Source organism: Cetorhinus maximus, chromosome 6 (assembly GCF_964194155.1).
Source record: "Cetorhinus maximus chromosome 6, sCetMax3.hap1.1, whole genome shotgun sequence".
NCBI lineage: Eukaryota > Metazoa > Chordata > Chondrichthyes > Lamniformes > Cetorhinidae > Cetorhinus > Cetorhinus maximus.
This window is the reverse complement of record NC_135884.1, coordinates 126,272,678-126,297,542: the sequence shown is the minus strand read 5'-3', so window position 1 is coordinate 126,297,542 and position 24,865 is coordinate 126,272,678. Positions and strand designations below refer to the sequence as shown.

Genomic DNA, 24,865 nt, shown 5'->3' with positions numbered 1-24,865 from the left:
CACCTCTCTTCACTCCCCCCAGTGTTGCTAAATTATCGGCTGCTTACCTGACACCCTGTACTGAATGAGCAGAAATTTCATCCAATTAAATATTGGGAAGAATTAAGCTGTTGTTTTTTGATCCTTCCTTCAACTTCCATTCCTTAGCTACTGACTCCATCCCTCTTCCCGGCAACAGCCTAAGATTAAGGCAGTCTGCTCGCAACCGTGGTGCCACATTTGATCCCAAGATGAGCTTCTGACCTCATATTTGTACCATCACTAAGACTATTTCCACCTCCATAACATCACCAGACTTCGCTCTTGCCTCAGCTCATCTGCTGCTGAAACCCTCATCCTTGTCATTTTTACCTCTAAACTCAAACTATTCCAATGGTCTCCTGGCTGGTCTCCCACATTCTACCCTTGGTAAACTTGAGGTCATCCAAAACTCTGCTGCCTGTGTTTTAACTCGCAACAAGTTCCATTCACTAATCAACCCTAAGCTCACTGACCTAAATTGGTTCCCGGTCAAGCAATGTTCTGACTTTAAAATTCTCATCCTTATTTTCAAATCCTTCCATTGCCTCACCTCTCCCTATCTCTGTAATCTCCTCCAACCCCACAACCCTCCAAATATCTGTGCTCCTTTAATTCTGGTGCATTCCCAAACATAGGCCAGGATTTTCCAGTCCCAACAGTGGCAGGTGTAATGGCAGATGGGAGCAATGTTGAGGGAGCTGAAAAATTGGTTTCCCACCAGCATTTCATGCCGGTGGGAACGTGCACGCCCGCCCATCATGGCGGATTGTCATTCCCACCAGAGGCTAGTGTGAAGCCGCTTTGCATCACGTCAGTGGGATTCAGGTAAAGCCCCAACCGGAATTGCCCCCACCGTCCAATTATCCACGCTGCCAGCGGGATATCACGATGGTTCGTAACATGTCCAGACCAAAGTGGTGTACACATGTTGGGACTTACCTGGAAGAAGGTCTGGAAGATGGAGGCCTCCAGTGACCGTCAACCTGGAGCACCACGTGCAGCAGTGGGTGCTGGAGCATCAACGTGGATCCTCTCGCAGCAGCAGCTTCCAGGATGCAGATCTTGCGCTGCAGGAGCTTCCAGGACATGGGTTTTCACACTGCAGGTGGTTGGCTGCATGAGGTACTGTTGGGCAGTGATGGTCTGTACTGTGGTGGGGTGTGGTTGACTAGCTGGAGAGGAATGAAGACGTGGGGTGGATGTGGAGGCCTAGAGGGGGGAGGGTAGGTTGGGGATGGTAGGGGAAAGAGAGAGATGCTGTGAGGTTTGCTGAATAGGTAAGGTGGTATGAAGCAGGAGGGTGGGAAAGGCTGTGGTGGAGTGAAGGTGGGGGGGAGGCGGGACGTGCAGGTGTGAATGGGCATGGGGGACGGGGGAGAGGGAAAGGTGTTCAGAGGGAGGGGTCCGTGGTGTCAACTGATGAGTCCTGGGGGGAAAACTGTGGTAATTGTTGATAGGAAGGGATGGTGGGAGTTAAAGGGGTCAGTGGGAGCCGGTAGGGTGAGAGGGTGAGGGTTCTGCGATGATGGCTGAAGGGACGCTGAGGGTTGTTGGAGGGGACACAGAAGTAAAACCAGATTCTGGGGGTAAGCAGGATGAGGGGAGCAGGTCTATTGTCACGGGGGTGGGCTCCTTGGGAAGGTAGGGAGATGGACATTCACCTGCATGGGACGGGGGGTGATTGGGGAGAGTTGTAGGGTGACTGTGGGGAGGTCAAAAGTCACATCAGGAGGGTCAATGGTTTATGGGGGGAGGCTGTGGGTCACGGGGGGAAGGTTGGAAGGTATTGGGCTCAACCTGAAAAGTCACACACACCATGGCCACTTGCAACTATCCAAAGCCTCGAGGTGGAGATCTCACGATGCTGACTGGGAGTTGGCTCAGCGGGGGTGGGCGGAGCGGCAGGTCAGCTCAACTGGACAACTGAAGGGGAACCCCAGCACGTAGTACTGACAATGCTAAGATGTTTCAACAGATGAGCGTTTGAAGGGAAAGGCTCAGCGTGCACGAGAGGCTTCTTGTTCGCAAGGGCCTGGGCAAAGATCCTTGCCTCCCTGGGCACGTAGACCTCTGAAGATGTGAGGAGAAGAGGGGGCGCATAGGATTAATGACTATGAGTTGCAACTAAACTGTATCAGACCTCATTAAAGTGAAAGTGTAGTCTATTTACAAAGATGTAAGAACATCAACAATCATAGCGCACCTGTGCAACCACATGTGAAATCATAACTTCTTAATCTTCCGTTCCCTACCACTTCTTCTAGGTGCTCCCCCGACATCCGTAGCAGGGGTGGGGGCAGCCTGCTGAACAGTTTGCCCTGTCGTCTTGGATGACCTTGGTGGGCGTCCTCTGGAAACTCAAGGCCTGGAGGGCCCTGGCTTAATTTGGCTGTTGTGCTTTGGGTCACATGTTCCTTCTGCGATCACAGAGGACAAAGCTGAAGGGGCCACAGGCAAGGGGGATTCCAAAGGGCTGGACACCCTCAGCATTCTGAGTGGAGGTCCCAGTGGTGTCCAACAACCACTCCTCCCCTGTCTGACTCCTTGAGGGAAAGAAGTATCTGGAGGGAGCTCAAGGTGCCCCATTCTCGCTTAGCCACAGCAAGATCTCACCATGGCTACAGTGATAGAGTGCAGTTTTGCGCGCATCTCTGACAGAAACATGGACCAGGTTCTCCATGGCATCGACCACCCTCCCCATGGAGACCTCAATGCATGAACAGGTCAGCACCAGATTTCATCAGCCAGCAGGCAGACAGACTCCTCTGCCTCACATGCCACTCTGTTGAGGGCTTCCGCCACCTCTGCCAGATGTTCTCCCGCCTCTCGCAGCATCTCCAGCATCTCAGGCAGGACTGATCCCAGAGGCTCGTCATTCAACTTGGACATCGCATCACAGATGCCTCTTTTCCAGCAGTCCTCTGAGTGCCTGTGAGCTTGGCTGACCCTGCCTCCTCCTGCAGCAGACACATGTCTGTGCAATGACCACCAGATTGTAAGACCCTGCCTGAACTACATCTAGTACCCTCCGAGGTGTTTGTCTCTGCGCTGGTGGAGGGTGCAGGTGGCTGTTGTGATGCCTCTACAGGTGCACTTTCTTCCTCGCCCCAATGTCCTCAGTCCTCTGTGGACTGGAGGAACTGCCGGACAGGGCTTGCCCTTCTTCCCTTTCCCTCTTCCTGCTGGCACCTGTAAGTGAGAGAGGAGAGAGCGAGTGACTGCCCGAGCTGCCTCCAACATGGAGGAACACATGGTCCTTTAGGTTTCTATGTGACTACATGATGGCTGGATCCTTACTGGACAGAGGCCACCCGCCAACCTTTCCACCCGCACAGGCTCAGTCCAGTTCCTCCCTTGCCAATTGGGCTGTCCGCTCCTCAAATTCAGTGAGGCTTTTGAGGTCAGGCCGGCCTCCTCCTATCTTCTCTCTCTCCTGTTGTGCCTCAACTCTTCCTGCGTAAAGAGAGATGGGGTTGAGAGCAATTCGATTTCATGTATCTTCCCGTCCTCCAAATAACCCCCTGGATTGTGTACCATCTGACTGATGCACTACAGGTTGTCCATAAGGGTTCTGGGGCAGCACCCTCCGGAGCAGTGAGCCCATGCAGATAGAAGGATAAGGCTGACAAAGGCATGTCGTTAGCAGTGCTTGCTGGTGCTCTCAATGCCAACCCCTTTCCTCCTCCTGCCCCAACCCCCTATACCGCATCTGAGCTCTCTATGTGGGAGAGAGTTGGGGACCCACAGTGGCCTCTCCACCTGCACATTAGATGGACTGCAGTGGGGCTATGAGGTATCACCTTATCATGTTGAGTAGCTCTTTTACCCATGGGCTGCATGGATGGTGCCTTTGCCACTGAGGCCCATGTCCCCTCGACCATTTAGTGAGGTGAGTGTGAGCAGTTGAGGGTTCACTTACCCTGATGGAGTGAGTGAGGACAGGGCAATCCTCTGGTGGAGGCTGTGGGCACTGACCACCCTGGTGGCTTCCTCCCAGCAGGGTTTGTAACATGGTTCAGCCTCCTCCTTCCATCATCAGGGTACAGGATGCCTCTGCTGGCCTCCGCTGCATTAAGAGGGAAGCATTGCTGAATCTGGGAGGTCATCTCCTCCTTCAGCAGTGGGTCCGTGACAAAGAAGTTGATGTCCGGGTGTCTTTTAAACATGGTGCCTGGATATGACAGCGGGGCACGTATTATCTATCCTGCCCCACCCAACCCCCAACTGCATAATTAATGAGTCCAGCATCGCGCGATTCGGCACGAATTCCCACCTGGCTGCATGGCGGGAAACACTCCCGGTTCCCATCCCTGCCACAGGACTTAGGCCTGGAATCGAAAATCCCGACCATAATTGCTCCACCATTGGTGTCGGTACCATTAGTTGCTTAGGCCCCAAGATCTGGAATCCTCTCCCTGCACCTCTTTGCCTCTTGACCTCACTTTCTTCCTTTAATACACTTCTTAAGACCTAACTCTTTGACCAAGCTTTTGGCCACCTAACCTAATATCTCCTTATGAGGCTTGGTGTCATACTTTGTTTCATAATACTCCTGTGAAGTGCCTTGGGGCCTTTCATTATGTTAAAAGTGCTTTATAAGTATAAGTTGTTGTTGTTCTAGGACCTTAATTGCAATTTTGAGGCACAAGTGGGTGGAGCATGCATCATGCACACCCTGTGCAATTGTACTTGGTAATGAATGGCCTAATCAGTAATCCGTAAGGGGATCACTGGGAAGTGCTCAAACTACTCCTCCCAAAAATGGTCAGCCCACTTGAGACTCCTTAGGGATCATTCATGCCGCCAAGGCTAGACCTGCCAGTTGGCTCACTCTGGCATCCCAAGACTGGTGTTTAACCTGCTCCCCAATGGCTAGTTGCAGCTTCCAAGCTATGCACTCTGGTCCTCAAAGTCCAATTTGAACCTATTTACCTTTATATTTATAATTAACTAGTTTATGCTGTTTGTATTTTCTGGGCCTGGAGTTTGGAAAGGTTTGCTTTTAATGTTGTTGCTCCGTTGATGAATAAATTCTTAATCAGATCGTCAAGATATGTTAATATCAGCAACTTGAAGTAAATGGAAGCATAGCTTAAACTTAATATGTGGTCTCCTGAGGCTCCATGATATGCAGCTATGTGACCATAGGAACAGGTAAAGGCCATTTAGCCTCTTCAGCCTCTTTTGACATTCAGTCAGACCTTGGTTGATCTGTACCTCAACTCCATTTACCTTCCTGTATTCTATATCATTTGATGCCCTTCTAACAAAACAATCTATTCATCTCCAGATAGTCATGACTCAGTGGGTAGCACACTCACCTCTGAGTCAGAAGCTTGTAGATTTAAGTTCTGCCCCAGCAACTTTAGTACAAAAGCCTAGGCTGACACTTCAAGGCAATACAGAGGGAGTATAGTTCCGCCTTTCAGATGAAATGTTAAACTAAGGTTATGAGCGCTCTCAAGGCGGATGTAAAGGATCCTGTGACACCATTTTGATGAAGAGCAAGGCTTTTCTCCTTGGTTACCAGCTATTTTTTACCCTTAACCAACATCTTTAAAACAGATTATCTGGCCATCATCACATTGCTCTTAATGAGAGTTTGCTGTGTGCAAATTAGCTGCTGTGTTTCCTACATTGCTACGATGACTACACCTCATATTACTTCATTGGTTGTAAACTGATAAAATGCAAGTCTTTCTTTCTTTTAATCTTGAAACTTTAATTGACCCAGTGCCCACAGTATTAATTTTGAGGTAGCGAGTTCCAAAGTTCCATTCTCCTTTGCGTGGAAAAAAATGCTTCCTAATTTTACTGATAATTGGCCTATCACTAATTTTAAAATTATGCCCTTTCATTCTGGATTTCAGCTATCAATTTAATGCTGATTTTGTGCCCGCCCATCTATTTTGGACCAGAAATGCCCTGTTAACATCCCCTCTTAAGGACTCCCAGCTGAACATGCATTCAGCTGCACAAGGAGCCTTTCACTAACAATCCCCGTGGAGACTGATAGCTTTAAATAAAGAAATTCAAACTTCCATTTGATAGCTGACAGGACATCACAACAAGATTTCACGTTTTAAGACTTTAATTGTAGCAAACAGACTAAAAGCACCATTGACTAATGACTATTGTTTTGGCAACTTATACTTTAAACCCCAGAACAGAACGTTTCCCTTTCACTTTTAACATAACTGAATAACTTACTTCACACATACACTTTACATTGTCCCTTAAGTAATCATTTGATTTTCCCAGACCCAGTCCAAAGCTCTGTCCCTTTCCTTTACCACCTGGTAACTTTTAACCCCAGAACTGTCTTTCACGATGAGGGCTTTTCCGGTGACTCTCCCTCTCGAGCAAGTTAGGTGAATCCTCCAGTCATGTTTCAAATCCTCACAAATTTGGTCTTCTCAATCCAAGTGTGAGCCCCCACCTGCACTCCTGTGTGGTGAACCAGAGAGATTCCCAACCTGTAGCTGATCACCCTCTTCCAGATTCTGGAAGATGAACAGGGAAATGTACTGCAACTGCAGGGGCTATCACTTGCTTAATGTTTAGTTGGTGTGCAACCACGCATAGAACATCATGGTGGTGAATGCCATGCTGCCACATGATTGGAATACAAACCATCAGTATTCCGAAACAACTTCTGCTGCCTAGGTCAGTTGGTGGACACCCTCCAGTACTCATTGGATAGTGTCTCCAAATTTGTGGTTGTCTGCTGCATCCAGCTGGTGAAAGGCTGCAGGCATTCTACGGGGAGACTACGTATAGGAATATACAAATCAGTTCTTGGCTTATCTCTGAGGTGTAGATAGTGGTACTTTGCAGCCGTTAAGTTAGATGATTCTGTTAGAACTTTGGAGCTGGCTTTGTCAGTTTTGCAGTCTGTTGGAGATACTTGTTGGCTTGTCTCCAGAGGGAGTGATGACCTGCTTGTCTCTGCAGGGGTGACTGAGGAGGCTGCCCTGTTTCTTCCTGCTTGTTATCTCTCTACTAAAACACATTTGACTCCAGTGAGAGAGAGGGAGAGAAAGAGATTGCCTGATAGCCTGCTTGTCTCTGCAGGGGTGACTTGGACTAGTATTGCTTCTTGTTTCTGTCACTGCCAAACACTGGTCTTCAGCCAGTTTTAACCTATTTTATCTGTGTATTCCCGGGAGGTGGAAATAGGCATGTCTTGCATCCATAGTCCATTCTCTTTCATCTCAGAAATTTTTTTACACATTCTGAAATATAAATCAACAGGAGATGGTTTTTTGTATGTCTGTGAGGTGTAGGAAACAGTTTCCATTGTCTTCACAAAGACAGGAGATTAAAGTCCAGCCTTTTGCATTTGCCTTGACACCTTTTCAGGTGCGAAATTCCATGTTTTCTCAGGACAGGTCTGTCAATATAATCCACACAGGAATTTTCCAGAATATGGTCACTTTACAGTATCAGCCATCTTTTGATCAGTGTCTTTAGTTGTATTTTTTTTAAAAAACAGGTCTTCTTTAAACAGTTCAATATGCTTGTAATTAGTCGGTGAAGCTGTAGGTGGCTCTCACTCCATCATCGTTTTCATTTCGTGACAATGTTCATCAACATTCTCCTGCACGCTGTCCCACCAAAGCCTTCATCTAGGTCCCAAGCAGCAGAATCATTTGCATTCTCGACCTTCAATGTGCTGGCAAAAACACTATTCTTTCCTGTGCCTGACAGATGCCCACTCATGCCCAATGACATGCTCATCCCACCTCTGCACTACCCTCCAAAGTACAAGCAGGGCCAGTATCCAAGCTGGTGGCTGTGAGTACCTGATCAAGTGATGATGTTTCTCCACCAGCTGTCTGCTCTTGCTTGTGTCCTTCATGGTGAGGCTGCATTGGCTGGCACTATCGCCTCGACTAGGCATGCAATAATTGCAAAGCGTGATCTCAGATTCCCCTAATGGGCATAGTCACATTTATAACCCAGTATCTTTACGCAGGAGAACTGGAGCAGATGGCACTGTATAATGCAGACATTAAGATGACCAGGAAGGGATTCAAATTGGCAGGCAGGATGGACAATTTGGAAGTACATTAGTCAAGGCAACAGGGATGAAGGATATTGAATGGGTGTGAGGGGAATTCAAAGATACTTCAAGAAGAATGTGGGAATTGAAGCCATGTGTGGTCAGGGGCGAAGGAGAAGAGCTACTTGTTCATTACACTTCCTATGGAATTTCACATTGCAACTTGTGATTAGAAATCCCAATCAGCACAGAACCCTCTACAGGGAATCTGGAATGTGTATGAACAGGGAAGTCAAATGTGGATCTCCTTAACCAAACAGATTGAAGATGCCTTACTGAGACATGCAGGCACTAATATTGACAGGGAAGGGTTTTGTAAAGTGGTTTGGGGTGGGGGGGGGGTGGGGGGGCGGGTGGTGGGGAAATGTGGGAGGTGTAAATTTGTCCCAGAAGTTCCAATATTCAGGTTTTCCTGTATGCTTTTTGACTCCAGAATGCACAAAATTCAAAATTATAGTAAAATTCTCGCCCAGAGGTTAACCTGTTTGACAGGCTTGTTTTCCAGTTGGGTGAGCAGCACCTGGGGCAGGCCTCTGCCCTGGGAAAACTGCCAGAAATTGATATTGGGATCTTGGAGCAGTCCAATCCTTGATCCTGGTGGAGGGGTTTGACCCTGGGGTGATGGGTACGATCCCTGATTGGGAGGTTTTTGTATGGGGGTGGTGGAGAAAGTCTGATTGACAATAAGGACCAATTCAAGGGAAGAGGGCTAACGTAGGCTCTGGGGAGGAGCAGTCCTCCTGGCCCCAAGCAGTGCTGTAAAGGCATTTACTGTTATGAGGATGTGCTTTCGAAGATACAGTTTCTAATTTTTTCTTTTCCTGGCTGGACTTTTAAAAAACTGGGACCCCTCTACAGACAATGGGAAAACTGCCCAGACTGCTGCAATATAGACAATTGTGGAATTCCACCATGTGGGTTGAAGACAGTGACTCAACCCCCTGTGGGAAATGTGAAAGACCTCATCCCCTGTTGATTCACACCATCCTGAGACTTTTCAAAAGTTTCCGAGATAAGACATCAAAACGCAATTACCTGTTCTGAAACAATAACTGCAGCACACATGAACTAATAGAATATCTCTGGAATATACACCCAGTGAAGTATTTCAAGGGCCCCCTTACCGAGCAGGAGAGAGAACAAAAGACAATTCTGTACTGAACACAGGATGCTGAAGCTGGGTGCCTCTCTGTCTCTCTCTCTCTCTCTCTCTCTCTCGGAAGTGCTGTAGCTGGTTTGCAAAGTAACCATCCTGAGAAGAGAAACCAACTCTGAACTGAGATCTTTTAAAAAAAAATGTGGAAATCTGCTCCATATAACTACACCCAGGAAGACAGCTGAACAATATGGCTGTAACTTGGAACCACTGCCAAGGAACTACTAACCATATACTCCTTTGTTTTATTTCTCATGAACTGTAAAAAATCCTATAAGCTTATTTTCTTACCCTGTCACCTATACTGGTGTGTGTGTGGATGAATGGATGTGACTGTATGAATGCTGCCTGTGTTTGACCTAGGACATAATGGTCCCAGATTTGCACTAAGTACGGTAGCAGATGTTTTACCCGCCGGCCACGATGGCACCGTGTCGTCCCAAACCCACCGCATTACTTATGCATTCCTGGGAACACACGGTTTCCATGGTAGGCGGGCTCTCATTCACCCACCATGCTGTCACCTCACTGCTTCATCATGCCAGGTACCGCATTTAAAGTACAGCCACACTCAGTGCTTCCAGCCCAGGACTGCAGCAAAGAAGACATGGCCTCTAAAGACAAGAAGACTGCAGCCCTCGAGTGCCTTTTGGAGACTGTGATGTCCTCTATCCCCGCTCTGGCCACAGGAGGGGCAGCTACATTACCACTCAGGCTTGGTAGGTGATGGCAGTGATGATCAGTGCCAATGCTTCACAGACGAGGTTAGCTATCCAATAAAGATTGATGATGAATGATTTCATCTGTGCAGCCAGGGTATGGCAACCATCTCATCACTCTAAACTCACACACTCAAACCCATCACACTCACTGGCATCTCACTCACTACCAGCTCAAGGGACATCATCACCCATTCTCACACACATACCCTCATGTGTCCATCTGGCCTCATCTCCACTGGAGACTGCCTACTCATTCCTCACCATCTTGAGGCCAATTGCACAGATCAACATGTGCCCCCACAATCAACTTGGGATACCCTCCTTCCCCAGTACAGCTCTCACCCTGCAGCCTCTTCCCTTGCCTGATGTCACTTCTCCCCCTTCCCCAAGCAATACCTTGCCCTGCAACTACCCACATATGGCTGATCTGGTAGGTTGAGACCTACCCGTGAGCCCCCTAAAAGTGATGTGGTGCTGTCTGTGAAGCCTGGCTCTGATGATTGCGAGTGTTGACCGAAGCAAGATAGGCAAACAAACCTTGAAGTCCTGAGCGGAGTGTAGCCCGCCAGGTGCATGTCACTTATGTGCGGTTGTGAAACACGTTGCCGTGTTTTCCCACCGACATGGGCGGACGATTCAGCAGGGTGGGATGAGTGCGGTGGGCTGGCCTTATAGTGATATGCTGGTGCATTACAATAAGGTTCCTGATGGCCGATGGCGGGAAACGCGGCCCGCCATCAGTGGGCTGAGCAGACAGTCACAAACTGGTTTTATGCCATCGTGAAACCGATCACACCATATTGTCCGCTCATGCCATCGAACATGCCCGACACCGACAGGCATGGAAAATCCTGACCCTAGTTTTTTTTTTTATCCCGGGAAATGGTTTCAATAAACTTTTCTCGTTCTTTGTTTAACCTCATCAAACCTGACTGAATAATTCTTTACAACCTCAAAGTATAAATAGAGGGACTCTTACAGAATTGGAAAAGCACATCATCTCTAAATTCACAAAAAACCCACTTACGGTCAAACTTGGAGTGGAAGAATAGGGGAATTTTTTCACCGTTCCTCACATGGCTGTAACTTCTCTGCAAAGTTGTCTTTACTTCCCTTGAACTGCTGTGTTTCCTATAGCCTGGAAATCCTGACTGGCAAGGGTTAGCCCTGTAAAGTAGGTTAAATTTGAAGCTACCAGCTTCATTGCAATATTTAACTAGCAAACCTGCCTCCTGGGAGCAGGTTGGCTGGCTACCTCTTCATCCCATTGCTGTTAAACCCAGAACTAGGCGAGTTGGAAGGGGGTTGGCGTCAGGTTTGAGATTTTTAAAATTTTGACATCTCATCCCACCCCAAACCACCCATTTTTGGGGGTTAAAATTTACCCTGTAGTGTCTGACTCATGAAGTTCTCAGTTGGAATAGTTAATTAAATGCTAAATCAGGTACAGAAAGCGAAACAAAGAAAGACGGCATTATGAGAGAGGTAAAAGAGACAGAAAGAAAATGTATAAAAACACAAATTTTTTAATTTTTAAAATCTGAAGGAATGAGACGCTATGCCTGTAGAAATCAATTTTCAATGCCAAAGGGATAGTTTGGCAGTAATTAAGACTCAATGCATTGTGAACTTACACTTGAATGGACAAGCCCTAATTTTTTTCTGGCAAGTTTATTGGGTATGTAAGTATTACAACTTCACATCATTACATGTGCTTTCATACCAAGTCTTTGGAAGAGACAACATTATAATGAAACTTCTGGAGGGGCAAAGTAACTCAGGCAGCAACTTTCTGATTTCAGTGTTTAACTGCACATGAGCAGTCACAGGAAATTGAGTTTGATTAATTCTTTAATAATGGCACTTTTAGCCTTAACATTATTTCCACTGCAAAATCAATTAGATGACAGAATTGCTTTGAAATACTTCCTTAAATTACATATATAATTATAATGACACATGCTTATGATCCTATTCTCCCTGCATAAGAAGTTTCACAGATTCCCCAGCCACTCTTTAACATAAGCTGTACCACTAAAAAATCCATTGTAAACAGCAGGATTCATCTAATTCATAAGGATGGTGCATAGCAACAACTAGGCTTTATTTATTCCTGTCTTTGTTCACAGGTTATTGCAGAGGAAATAAGTGGAAACAATGGCTATGTAGAATTGGCCTTCTGTGCTAAGAAACTGGATGATAAGGTACTATAGAATATCTGATAGTGGGTTTAACAGAATATATAAAACAAGCACCTTATAAAATAGAAATTCTCAATTGTGTGAAGCAGTTCATTTGACTGTACAATCTAGTTGCATAACTCCGAATTTTTAAAAGGAAAGGTTCACTTTTAAGTTATTGTTATATTTTTGTAAACCTAATAAAGGAGAATATGACTATCAGATCTCAACAAAGCATCCACTGTGCTCAAGAGACATGATAATTAAACTTTGATGGTTTGTTGATTCTGAGTAACATTATGTGCAATAGTGTTTTCCACCAATCACCTTGCTAGTGGAGGAATTCAGCAATGGTAATTCTGTTGTATGTCAAGGGGGGGTAGTTGTTCTCACTTGCTTGAGATGGTCGTTGCCTGGCAACTGTGTGATGCGAGTATTACTTGTCAGTTAGCAGCCCAGGCCTGCATGTTGTCCAACTTTTGCTGCATGTGGGCACTGACTGCTTCAGTATCTGAGGAGTCTCGAATGGAACTGAACACTTTGCCGTCCCCACTTCTAGCTTTATAATGGAGGGAAGGTCATTGATGAAGCAGCTAAAAGTGGTTCAGCACAGAACACTAACCTGAGGAACCCCTGCATTGAAGTCCTGGGTCTGAGTTGATTGGTCTCCAATCCTCACAATTTTTGTGCTCGGATAAGTCCAGCCGGTGGAAAGCTTTCCACCTGATTCCCACTGACTTTAATTTTACTAGGGCTCCAGGATGCCACACTCAGTTGATTCCTGCTTTGATGTCAAGGGCAGTCACTCTGACTTTGCCTCTGAAATTCAGCACTTCTGATCTGGAACTGACTGTTCCTGGTTGAACCCAAACTGAGCATCGGCAAGCAAGTTATTGGTGAGTAGGTGCTGCTTCACAGCACTGTCGATGACAGCTTCCATCACTTTGCTGACGATTGAGTTATCTGGTGAGGCGGTAATTGGCTGGATTGGATTTCTCCTGCTTTTTGTGGACAGGAAATAATTGGGGCAGTTTTCTACTTTGTCTGGTAGATGTCAGTGTTGTAGCTGTACTGAAACAGTTTGGCTAGAGGCCTGGCTAGTTCTGGAGCACAGATCTTCACCATTACAACAGGATGTTGTCAGAGATAATAGTCTCTGCTGTATCCAGTGCCTTCAGCCGTTTTCTTGATATCACATGGAGTGAATCGAATTGGCTGAAGTCTGGCGTTTGTGATATTGGAGGATCTCAGGAGGAGTTTGCATTTTCTTTTGCTCGTCCATCCCTAATTCTTTTACTAATTTTTTTTCTCTGTAAAATTGGTTGGCTCACCTGTCCTATTTACCACTTCAAGACAGCCTTGAAACTTATGGTATGATCAACATAGCTTGGTAACAGTGGATTTTTCATTCATATCATTCCAGGATCTTTTCAGCAAATCAGACCCTTTTTTGGAGATATACAGGATTAATGATGATGAGTCTGAGCAACTCGTCTACAGGACAGAGGTGTGTGGAGTGCTCTAGAGGAATATCTAGGATGACTGTACCAAGGAAAAAGAGTAAAATTTTTCTCTCAATTATATGAAATTAATATGGAATGTGTAATTTCAAGACAATGGATAAAGTGATAATAACAAAGCCATATAATACATTCAGATAAAAACATATAGAAAATATTCATTTAAAAATACTGATTTCATAAAACTACAGTGTTTTATAGTTTTTTAAATAAAATATTATTGAACTATTGAGTTCTTAGTTCCTAATCTTAAATTCTACTTTTAATCTTGGCTGATAATTTTGCTTGAGTCTTGACAAACAAAAAAGGCTGCAAACCGTACTGGAGTTGACTGGATGGAGGAGGGGAAACTGCCCAAAAAGTGAAGCTGGGTTGTGCTCCTTGCTCGCTCAATCAAAGAGCAATATGAAGAAATTGGCTAGAACATTCAGTACCTCTACACAAGGAAGATGGCATGGGGACTAATTTAAAACTCAGAAAAAAAATTACACTTTTATGATTTTTAAATATTCACATCATTTAAGTTGAATATTGTGGTCTATACAAAACTAAGCATCCACAGTGTGATCAGGTGTTTCGTTGGTGCTTTCCTTGCACAACGCTGTGCAACAAAATGATGTTGGCTCCTTCAAAGTAGTCATTATTAGTGAGCTAATATATTTTGTTGCGGTCTGGGACACTTATTGAAATTCACTCTTCAAAATCTCTAACATGACAGGAACTAACGAACTTGCTACAATTAAAGATGTTGGACAGAACATATAATAAAACATGCATTACATTTTACGCATTGAACAATTCTATTGTGATAGAAATACTTTGTAGTCCATCGTCTAGACCACTTTTTTGAGAAGGCTGCAAAATAATGACACTAGCAAAGAATTTTTAGTGTTCCTGTCACTCAAACCCAGCAGGGTGTTGTAATATGCACCACCTTTGTCACTAGAATAATAATTCAATTTCTTTAATTCCTCATTTATGAAGCGGAGACCTGCAAAAACTAATGAACAAATTCTCTTACTAGTCTAAAAAGACTCCATTTAAAATGATTATATATGACAGTTCTCATTACAGCTGCCAACAACCGAACTAAATCATTTTCAAAATTGCTTATTATTATGTTTTTGTCATAGAAAGTAATTCAGTCTGCAATTTGTGTCTGCTTAAGAAATGCATTTACATCAATGTTGGAGTATTTTTTTCAAATTATGTTAAAATGTGCAATGGTATCTTTGGATTTAAAGAAAAATGCAAAAAGGTGGATTTTTAGAATTTATGCCAGCTCAATATGGCAAGGGTGGCAATTAAAATGTTGAGACTACGTGACTCTTTTTTACACTGTGACTTGTTATGACCTGAAATGTACTGCCTGCAAGGGTGATGGAGGTCGATTCGGTATTAACTTTCGAAATGGAATTTAGTAAATACCTGAAGGGGAAAGCTTTGCAGGATTATGGGGTAAAGGCACATGAATGAAACTGATTAGAAAGCCCTTTCCAAGCATGATGGACAGAATGTCCTCCTATTGTGCTCTACCATTCTATGATTCCATAATATACCTCTCTGTATTTTCATTTAAATCTGCAGACAGATTTCTAACCTCTTGTCTTCATGTAAAATTTTGTGTATTATTTAAGTATTAATAACCTCTTTAAAATAATCTGGGTAATAGGATGTGTAGCAATTTTATATGAGCATATTAGCCAACATATTAAAAATTATAGTAAGTAGCATGACCAGCTACAAATTGGAAAACCATTTGTCACAGTTTTTAAAATAATCTCCCAATAATTCAGTTGAACATTGTGGAGCATGAATAGTAGTGACAAATTAATTTAATTATGTGGCCAGCAGATTATCTATTGAACATGAATTGACTAGTTTTCTAGAGCAAGGGTAGAAGTAACTCTGGGTCCGGTTTTTAACCAGTTGGTTCACACGTTCATTTAATTTCTATATCTAGATTGTCAGTGTTACAATGAACCCATCGGAAGCACATGAAATATATAAGCATTGACTTGGGCGTTTGCTTCCGGGGTTAGGAGCACAGAGTCAGGACATTTCCCCTGGAAGAAAGTGCCCCGGAAGGTCGGATTTTTGTTCCGGGGTAGGGCGTTCTCTGGGAGTTGGCCCGCTACCCTTGGAATGAGTGCAGAGGCTGCTAGGTGCGGAGGTGGGCTGGGCGGAAGGCCTGCCTCTATGCTCTGGCACTGTGTCCAAGATTTTAAAAAAAACAATAAAACAAAAAACAGCCCTCCAGCCCTCACCCCTCATGACCCCCCACTCCCACATCATATACTCCCCATGCCCCATCCATGCCAACCAATGCCACCTAATACCTCCACACCCTCATGCCAACATATGCCCCTCTAACCACTCCCCAGGACCCTTTATAGCCCTATGTTAACCTATGCCCCTCTACCTGTCCCCCTTGGCCCTCATACCCTCCATGCCAACTTATGTCCCTCTATCTACCCTCCAATGGTACCCTCTCATACCCTCGATGCCAAACTATGTCCCTCTACCCACCCCCAATGGCCCCTCATACTCTCCATGCCAACTTAGCGCCAACTCATGTCAACCTATGTCCCCCAGCCATCACCCTTTGCCCTTACACCTACCATGCCAACTCACCCAGTATCCACCATTGGCAGACCTCTAGACCCATGCTGAGATAACATAAAATAAATTTCTAAGTGTCTATTGCAGATTTCGCTTTTGTTAAAAAAAAACACTCATTCATTAAAATTCATTCGCTATATTTACATTCCTTCAGCTACATCATTATAAATTTCATTCATGTGGTTAATTTCTCATATAAATAAATATTGGAATTCATAGCCCCACTTCAAAAAGTCTATAACCACTTGTCAATCAAACTGTGAAATGGAAGGCACCCTACCGTGATAATGGAAGGTTGTCAAATCAGACATGCAGCACTAGTCCAGTAATGGTAAACCTCAGACTTATATCAACAGGCAGAGTGAAATAACCTGTTTTTAAACACCCCAGACATTTTTTTCCAAAGAATTAAAGGGCAGAAATTTTAAATACTTTGACAGCTTGACAATTGCCTTTGACAATTCATTTTGATACCTTTGACAATTGCTTCTGACAGCTGCCTTTGACACATTGATAGTTCCAATGAGTTTGACAGTTAATGAGTTTATGCATTTTTTATGCACATTCATGCCTAATTTTAACAATCCCAAGGTGCACCTCACCTCTCCCAAGGGACACCTGACCTCTCTCACAGGGCAGCTGACTTCCCCAGGGGTGTTGTGGGACCATATTCAAAAGGGTACCCCACATCTCCAAAGGACTTCACAAAGTTCACATCTGCTCCTACCAGGTCTAATCTGCACACATCGTGTTTCACACACCTGAGCCACCAAAATTAGGTATAAGTGGAGGCAACTGCTGATTTATATGGGCAGCTGCCTCTGTGAAACCTGCATATGTCAATCTCGATGTGGGGCCATTCCCAGCCCTATGAAAATGATAGGCTGTCTGTCATTGTAAGGATCGAGGCCATTGCCTTTGGTTTGTATAAGTTTGATTAGTACTCAGTCTGACATTATGAGTGTTTCTTTTTTTGTTCCTCCAGATGATCAAGAACAACTTGAATCCTGTGTGGGAGTCCTTCAAAGTTTCCTTGAGCTCACTTTGTAGTTGTGATGAAAAGAGACAGCTAAAGGTACAGATTGATGTAGAATACTCACTTCTACATGATGAGCCAAATTAACACATAACATGTAACGCTTGAAGACTGTCAGAACAGAATGTATTCTTACTGTTTGTTATTGTAAAATCACCATTACTATATATGGACAAAAGTTCAGTTGATTCTAATTATTTCCTTGCAACTTCTTTCTCTCGCTGGCAACCTGCATCATTGGAGTGGAATCAACAATAGCTAGCAGCATTTTGAACCGGATTTTCAACTTGTTGCCCAGATGTGAAGCCAACATTGCAAATCAACCGGCCATTATTAAAAATACCCTCTTTTTTGGTATTGCCCATTGAAATCAGTAGCAAGCTAAAAATCTACCTCTACACAAAGGCGAATAAGTTAGGTGCACTGTTGTCAGCCATCAGCAATGGGCACAGCTAATTTTGTTGACCAAAATGCTGAATTTTGGAGCAAATAATATTTGATTTTTCTTTTTAAATCCATCAACCCTCACATGACCTGTCTATTCTTGACAAGAAATTAATTTCTATAGAACATACGTAAATTGTATGACTTCCATAAAATGTTGCCACTTGCTATCCCTTTACCTTCAGATTTGAGACTTGATACGACAGTCATAGATATCAGTTTAGAAATTACAATTAGTGTCATCAATGGGTAAACACTACATTTCTGTGTCATGTTGTTTAATATTTTGGTGTGGGCATTCATCCAATTGTTTACTAAAACAAGAGTTAGTGGAATGCTACATAAACACAATTGTGTTTGTTTGTTCTAACGTTTTAATGGCTTTAGTTTATATTAGGTAATGATTATTAGTATTATTCCTTTAGTTTATATCAGGTGATGATTCAACAATGGGCAGAATTCTCCTGCCAGTGGTGGGAATCGTGGCGGGTGGATGCACTTAATTCGGTGGGAGGCAAAAATCTGTTTCCTGATGGTGGGATTAACTGTGCAAATTTTGTTCTCTTGACTTTCAAGGTGACCTAAAGGTGGGTCGAGTTTCTCGATGAACAATGTTGGGAACCCCATTTGCATTCGTTAGCATCTCATGCATGCTAATTAGAAGGCCACCTCACCGGAATTCAGTTCACCCTCCAAATTAACTTCCTGCCCGTGAGAATTTAGAATGTTCAGTTTTACAACTGTATATAAGTGATGTGCACCTAGCGAGCTTCAACTCTTCCACGGCTTTTACGCCCATAGATGTTGCTTTCTCCTTCTTGGGTACCTTGCATATCTTCACTTGAGTGCCATTAGCAAACACTGCGCCAAGGCTGGACAAGGGAGGCAAGCAAAGGCTGGAAGGGGGGGATGGTGGAAGGGTGGAGTGAAGGCAGGACAGAGGAGGTAGGCTTACCGGGAAAGGGTGATTGTTTGGGGGAGGTGGGATAGAGTGTCTCGGAAAGAGGGGGAATGTCCAGGGAAGGGGGGCAAATATCTGAGGACAGGGTCGGTGGTGTTGATGGTGGGGTGCTAGGGGGTAAACCCAGGGTACTGGTGATAGGAGGGAACTCGGCAGGTAGTTTTGATAATAGGAGCGGGCAGGGTCAGGGCGGGCAATGGGTGTCAGCTCTGAGTGGAGGGAAGCCCTGTGGAGATGGATCGTGATAGGGTTCAGGGTAATCGGGGGAGATTCAAGGTTGACACAGGGGAGAGGAGTGGTGATATTGGGCGGTCAATGGTGATGGGGGAAATCGGTGGATGAAGGGTGGGGTGGTTAGAAGGTGGTGGAATGAGTTTGAAAGGTGACGTGCATCATTATTCAAATCTGACCTTAAAAACACAGTTAGTCAGTCAGTGAGATCCCTCAAAGTGGGAGGAGGATCTTTTCGGGCAGGTGGAGTTCATGGTTAGCAGAAGTGTGTAGCATCTAGATGCACTACAGGAACTCCCCAAGCCTCCTTAGACATCACTTTCCAAACTTTCGACCACTACCATCGCTGGGTCAAAATCCTGGAACTCTCTCCCTAACGAAAATGGGTGTTCCTCCCTTTAAACATGAATGTGAATGGTGACATTGCTCTTTGACCAGGGTGATGAGAGCCATGTGCAAGAATCCTCACTTGTACACTTTTCCACTTGTTTCCACCACCTTCGAGACTCTGCAGAGAGACCATTGCCTTGGCAGCATAGAAAGGCTAACCGCATGAGCCCTTGTCAGCCATGACCATTCATCTGGGAGGATGAAGGTTTGGAGTGGCGAGCTGGCTGCTGTCCAACAGCCATTGGAGGCATCCACCTCCCTCCCACCTTTCATCTCTGCCTCTGACTGCAGCCGATTGCAAATGGCACAGAATGAATGGCAGCTCCACACTTTGCTGGGATCTTATGTGATGAGACCCATGAATCGGGGACAAACCTGCTGCAATGTGGGCTTTACCATAGAGAGTAGAACACAACTGAGCATCACAGAATTTTAACAGCACGGAAGGAAGCCATTTAGCCTTTTGTGTCTGCACCGGCTCTCCAAATGAACATTATAACCTTGTGCCATTGCCCTGCCTTTTCTCCATACCCCTGCACATTGTTTCTATTCAAATAATCATCCAATGCCCTCTTGAATGCCTCGATTGAACCTGCCTCCACCACACTCTCAGACAGTGCATTCCAGACCTGAACCACTCATTGTGTGAAAATGTTTTTTCTCACATCACATTTGCTTCTTTTGCAAATCATTTTAAATCTGTGCCCCCTCTTGATTCTTGATCCTTTTACGAGTGTTAACAGCTTCTCTCTATGTACTCTGCCGAGCCCCCTCATTATTTTGAATGTCTCTATCAAATCTCCTCTTAGCCTTCTTCTCTCCAAGGAGAACAGTCCCAATCTCTCCAATCTATCCTCATAGCTGAAGTTTCTCATCCCTGGGACCATTCTTGTAAACCTCCTCTGCACCCTCTCTAATGTGTTCACGTCCTTCCTATAATGTGGCGCCCAGAACTGCACACAATATTCCAGCTGAGGGCTAACGAGGGTTTTATATAAAATCAGCATAACCTCCTTGCTCTTGTACTCTATGCCCCTATTAGTAAAGCCCAGGATACTATATGCTTTATTAACTGCTCTCTCCACCTGTCTTGCCATCTTCAATGATCTATGCACATTTACACCTAAGTCTTTCTGCTCCTGCACCCCCTTCAAAATTTCACCCCTTATTTTATATTGTTTGTCCATGTTCTCCCTACCAAAATGCAACATCTCACACTTTTCTGCATTGAACTTCATCTGCCACCTATCTGCGCACTCCACCAACTTGTCTATATCCTCTTGAAGTTCCACACCGTCCCCCTCACAGTTCACAGCACTCCCAAGCTTTGTTTCATCTGCAAACTTTGAAATTGTCCTCTACACACCAAGATTTAGATCATTAATATATATCAGGAAAAGCAAGGGACCCAATACTGACCCCTGGGGAACTCAACTACAAACCTTCCTCCAGCCTGAAAAATATCCATTGACCATTACTCTCTGCTTCCTATTTTTCAGCCAATTTTGTATCCACGTTGCTACTGTCCCTTTTATTCCATGAGCAATAACTTTTCTCACAATTCTGATGTGTGGCAGTGTATCAAATGCCTTTTGAAAGTCCATGTACACCACATCAACAGCATTACCCTCATCGACCTTTTCTGTTACCTCTTCAAAAAAACTCCAGCAAGTTAGTTAAACACAATTTTCCCTTTAGAAATCCATGCTGGCTCTTCCTTATCAGCCCATATTTTTTCATGTGACTGCTAATTCTATCCCAAATACTTGTTTCTAGAATCTTGCCCACCACTGAATTTAAACTGACTGGCCTGTAATTGCTGGGCTTATCCTTACAAACTTTCTTGAACAAGGATGTAATGTTTGCAATTTTCCATGCCTCTGGCACCTTCCCTGAGTCTAGGGAAGACTGAAAAATTATGGCCAGTGCCCCTGTAATTTCCACTCACCTTCAATATCCTTGGATGCGTTTCGTCTGGTCCCAGTGCCGTGTCAACTTTAAGTGCCGACAGTCTATTCAAACTTCCTCCTTCTCAATTTTGAACCCTTCTAATGACAGAATTTCCTCGTGTCACTATGGCCTGAGTAGCATTTACCTCCTTAGTAATGATGGATGCAAAGTATTCATTTAATCCCTTAGCTACGGCCCCTTCATTCATGTGTAAAAACTCTTTTAAGTCCCTAATTGGCCCTAATCCTCCTTTTACCATTGCTTTGCTATTTATATGCCTATAGAAGACTTTGGGATTCCCCTTTATGTTGGCTGCCAGTCTTTTCTCATAATCCCTCTTCGCTTCTCTAATATGCTTTTTCACCTCCCCTCTGAACCTTCTGTATTCCTCTTGATTCTCAATTGTGTTTTCTACCTGACACCTGTCAGAAGGATATTTTTTTCTCCTTTGTCTTAATTTCAATCTCCTTTTTCATCCAGGGAACTCTGGATTTGTTTGCCCTTTTGATGGGATATACCTTGACTGCACCTGAACCATTTATTTTTTGAAGGTAGCCCATTGTTAAGCTACAGTTTTTCCTGCCAATCTTTCATTCCAATCGATCTGGCCCAGCTCCGTTCTTGCCCCATTAAAGTTGGCTCTCATCTGGTTAATTATTCTTACACTGGATTGCCTGTCATCCTTTTCTATCATCATCCTAAAATGTAGAATACAATAATCACTGTCTCTTAAATGTTCCCCCACTGATACTTAATCATTTCCAAGAACCAGTGAGTCTTTTCTTGTTGGATTGGACACATGCTGCTGTAGAAAATTTTCCTGAATACAATCTAGGAACTTTTGCCCCTCTCTGCTCTTTACACTACCACTGTCCCAGTATACATGTAGGTAATTAAAGTCCACCATTATAACTATTCTATAATTCCTGCATCTCTCTGCAATTTCCCTGCAAGTTTGTTCTACTATGTCCTTCTCACTATTTGGAGGTCTATAAACTACACCGAGCAATGTAATTGCACCCTTTTTGCTCCTTAGCTCTAGCCAAATTGATTCTGTCCTTGAACCCTCTGGGACGTCCTCTTTCTCCAGCACTGCAATGCTCTCCTTAACCAATATGGCACCCCTCTTCCTTTCCTATCTTTTCTGAACATCTTGTGCCCAGGAATATTTAACACCCAGTTCTGCCCTTCCTTGAGCCAGGTCTCTGTTATTGCCTCAACATCATATTTCCACATGGCAATCTGCACCTGTAACCCCCCCACCCCCGCAATCTTAATTACTATACTCCATGCATTCACATACATGCACAGTAACCCTGATTTAGATTTTGTTACTTTCTCCCTCACCCCGACATAAGAACGTAAGAACTAGGAGCAGGAGTAGGCAATTCAGTCCCTCAAGTCTGCCCCGCCATTCAATACGATCATGGCTGATCTCATTTCGGCCTTAACTCCAATTTCCCTCCCTCTTCCCATAACCTTTCAACCCATTACTAATTAAAAATCTGTCTATCTCCTCCTTAAATTTATTCAGCGTCCCGGCATTCACTGCACTCTGAGGTAGTGAATTCCATAGATTCACGACCCTTTGAGAAAAGTAATTCCTCCTCATCTCTGATTTAAATCTACCACCCCTTAGTCTAAAACTATGGCCTCTCGTTGTAGAATGCCGCACAAGGGGAAACATCTGCTCCATGTCTACTTTGCCTTTCCCCTTTAGTATCTTATATACCTCAATTAGATCTCCTCTCATCCTTCTAAACTCCAGCGAATATAGGCCTAAACTGCTCAATCTCTCCTCATCAGACAAGCCCCACATCTCTGGAATCAATCTAGTGAACTTCCTCTGAACCGCCTCCAATGCAACTACATCTTTCCTCAAGTAAGAAGACCAAAACTGTGCACAGTACTCAGGTGCGAACTCACCAATGCCCTGTACAGTTGCAACAACATTTCCTTATTTTTATACTCTATTCCTTTAGTAATAAATGCCAAAATTCCATTTGCCTTCCTTATTACCTGCTCTACCTGCATACTAGCTTTCAGCGATTCATGCATGAGGACACCCAAATCCCTCTGCACTGAAGCATTCTGAAGTTTCTCTCCATTTAAATAATAAGCCACCTTTTTATTCTTCCGACCAAAATGGATAACCTCACTCTTATCCACGTTAAACTCCATCTGCCAAATTTTGGCCCATTCACCTAACCTGTCCATATCCATATATTCTTATTTCTTCATTGCAACTTACTTTCCCACCTATTTTGGCGTCATCTGCAAATTGAGCTATAGTATCTTCTATCCCTGAATCCAGGACATTAATATAGATTGTAAGTAGTTGGGACCCAAGGACCAAACCCTGTGGCACTATACTAGTTACAGCTTGCCATCCAGAAAAAGACCCATTTATCCCGACTCTCTACTTTCTGTTGGTTAGCCAATCTTTTATCCCAGCTAATATATTACCCCTAGCTCCGTGTGATCTTATCTTGTGTATTAATCTTTTGTGCGACACCTTGTCAAAGGCCTTCTGGTAGTCCAGATATACTACATCTACAGGATCCCCATTATCCACTTTGCTTGTCACATCTTCAAAGAGCTCTAGCAAGTTAGTCAAACACGATTTACTCGTCATAAAACCATGCAGACTCTGATGGATTGCATTTTGACTTTCCAAATGCCCCATTACTACTTACTTAATAATGGATTCCAACAATTTCCCAATGGCAGATGTTAAACTAACTGGTCTATAGTTTCCTACTTTCTGCCTTCCCCCTTTTTGAATAAGGGCATTATATTAGCATTTTTCCAATCCACTGGAACCTTTTGGAGTATTATAGCCAATGCATCCACTATCTCCACTGCCACTTCCTTTAAGACACTGGGATGTAGGCCATCAGGTCCTGGGGACTTGTCACCCTTTAATCCCAATAGTTTTCTCAGTACTTTTTCCCTAGTGATGGTGATTGTTCTAAGTTCCTCCTTCTCTATACCCTCTGCACTACCTGTTACTATTGGGGTGGTACTAGTGTCCTCCACCGTGAAAACTGAGGCAAAATATTGATTAAGCATTTCTGCCATTTCTGCATTCCCCACTATTAACTCCCCAGTTAATCCTCCAAGGGACCAACATTCACTTTAGCTACTCTATTTCCTTTTATACACTTGTAGAAGCTTTTGCTATCAGTTTTTACATTTTGCGTTAGTTTTCTTTCATAATTTACCTTTGCTATTTTTATTATGTTTTTAGTAACCCTTTGTTGATCTTTATAAGTTTCCCAATCTCCCAGCCTGCCACTAACCTTTGCAATTTGGTATGCCTTAGTTTTTGCCTTTATGTTATCTTTAACTTCCTTGCTTAGCCATGGATGCTTTTTCCCCCTCTTCCCATCTTTCTTCCTCTTTGGAATATATTTTACTCCTTAAATATCTTCCACTGTTCATCAACTGTCCTACGTTATAGTCTTCCTGTCCAGTCCACTAGGGCCAAATCTGCCCTCATGCCTATGTAGTTATCTTTGTTTAACTCCAGAACACTAGTGTGGGACTCAAGTTTCTCGCTCTCAA

The 24,865-nt window shown here is 44.1% G+C and overlaps 1 protein-coding gene across 1 annotated transcript in view; it reads left to right on the top strand.

Moving 5' to 3' along the window:
* Positions 1 to 24,865, top strand: part of cpne7 (copine VII) — a 190,995-nt gene that overhangs the window by 89,154 nt on the left and 76,976 nt on the right. The window contains exons 4-6 of the mRNA XM_078544786.1: positions 12,094 to 12,168; positions 13,568 to 13,651; positions 17,272 to 17,361. Coding sequence (XP_078400912.1) covers positions 12,094 to 12,168; positions 13,568 to 13,651; positions 17,272 to 17,361 — 249 coding nt within the window. The remainder of the gene's footprint in view (positions 1 to 12,093; positions 12,169 to 13,567; positions 13,652 to 17,271; positions 17,362 to 24,865) is intronic.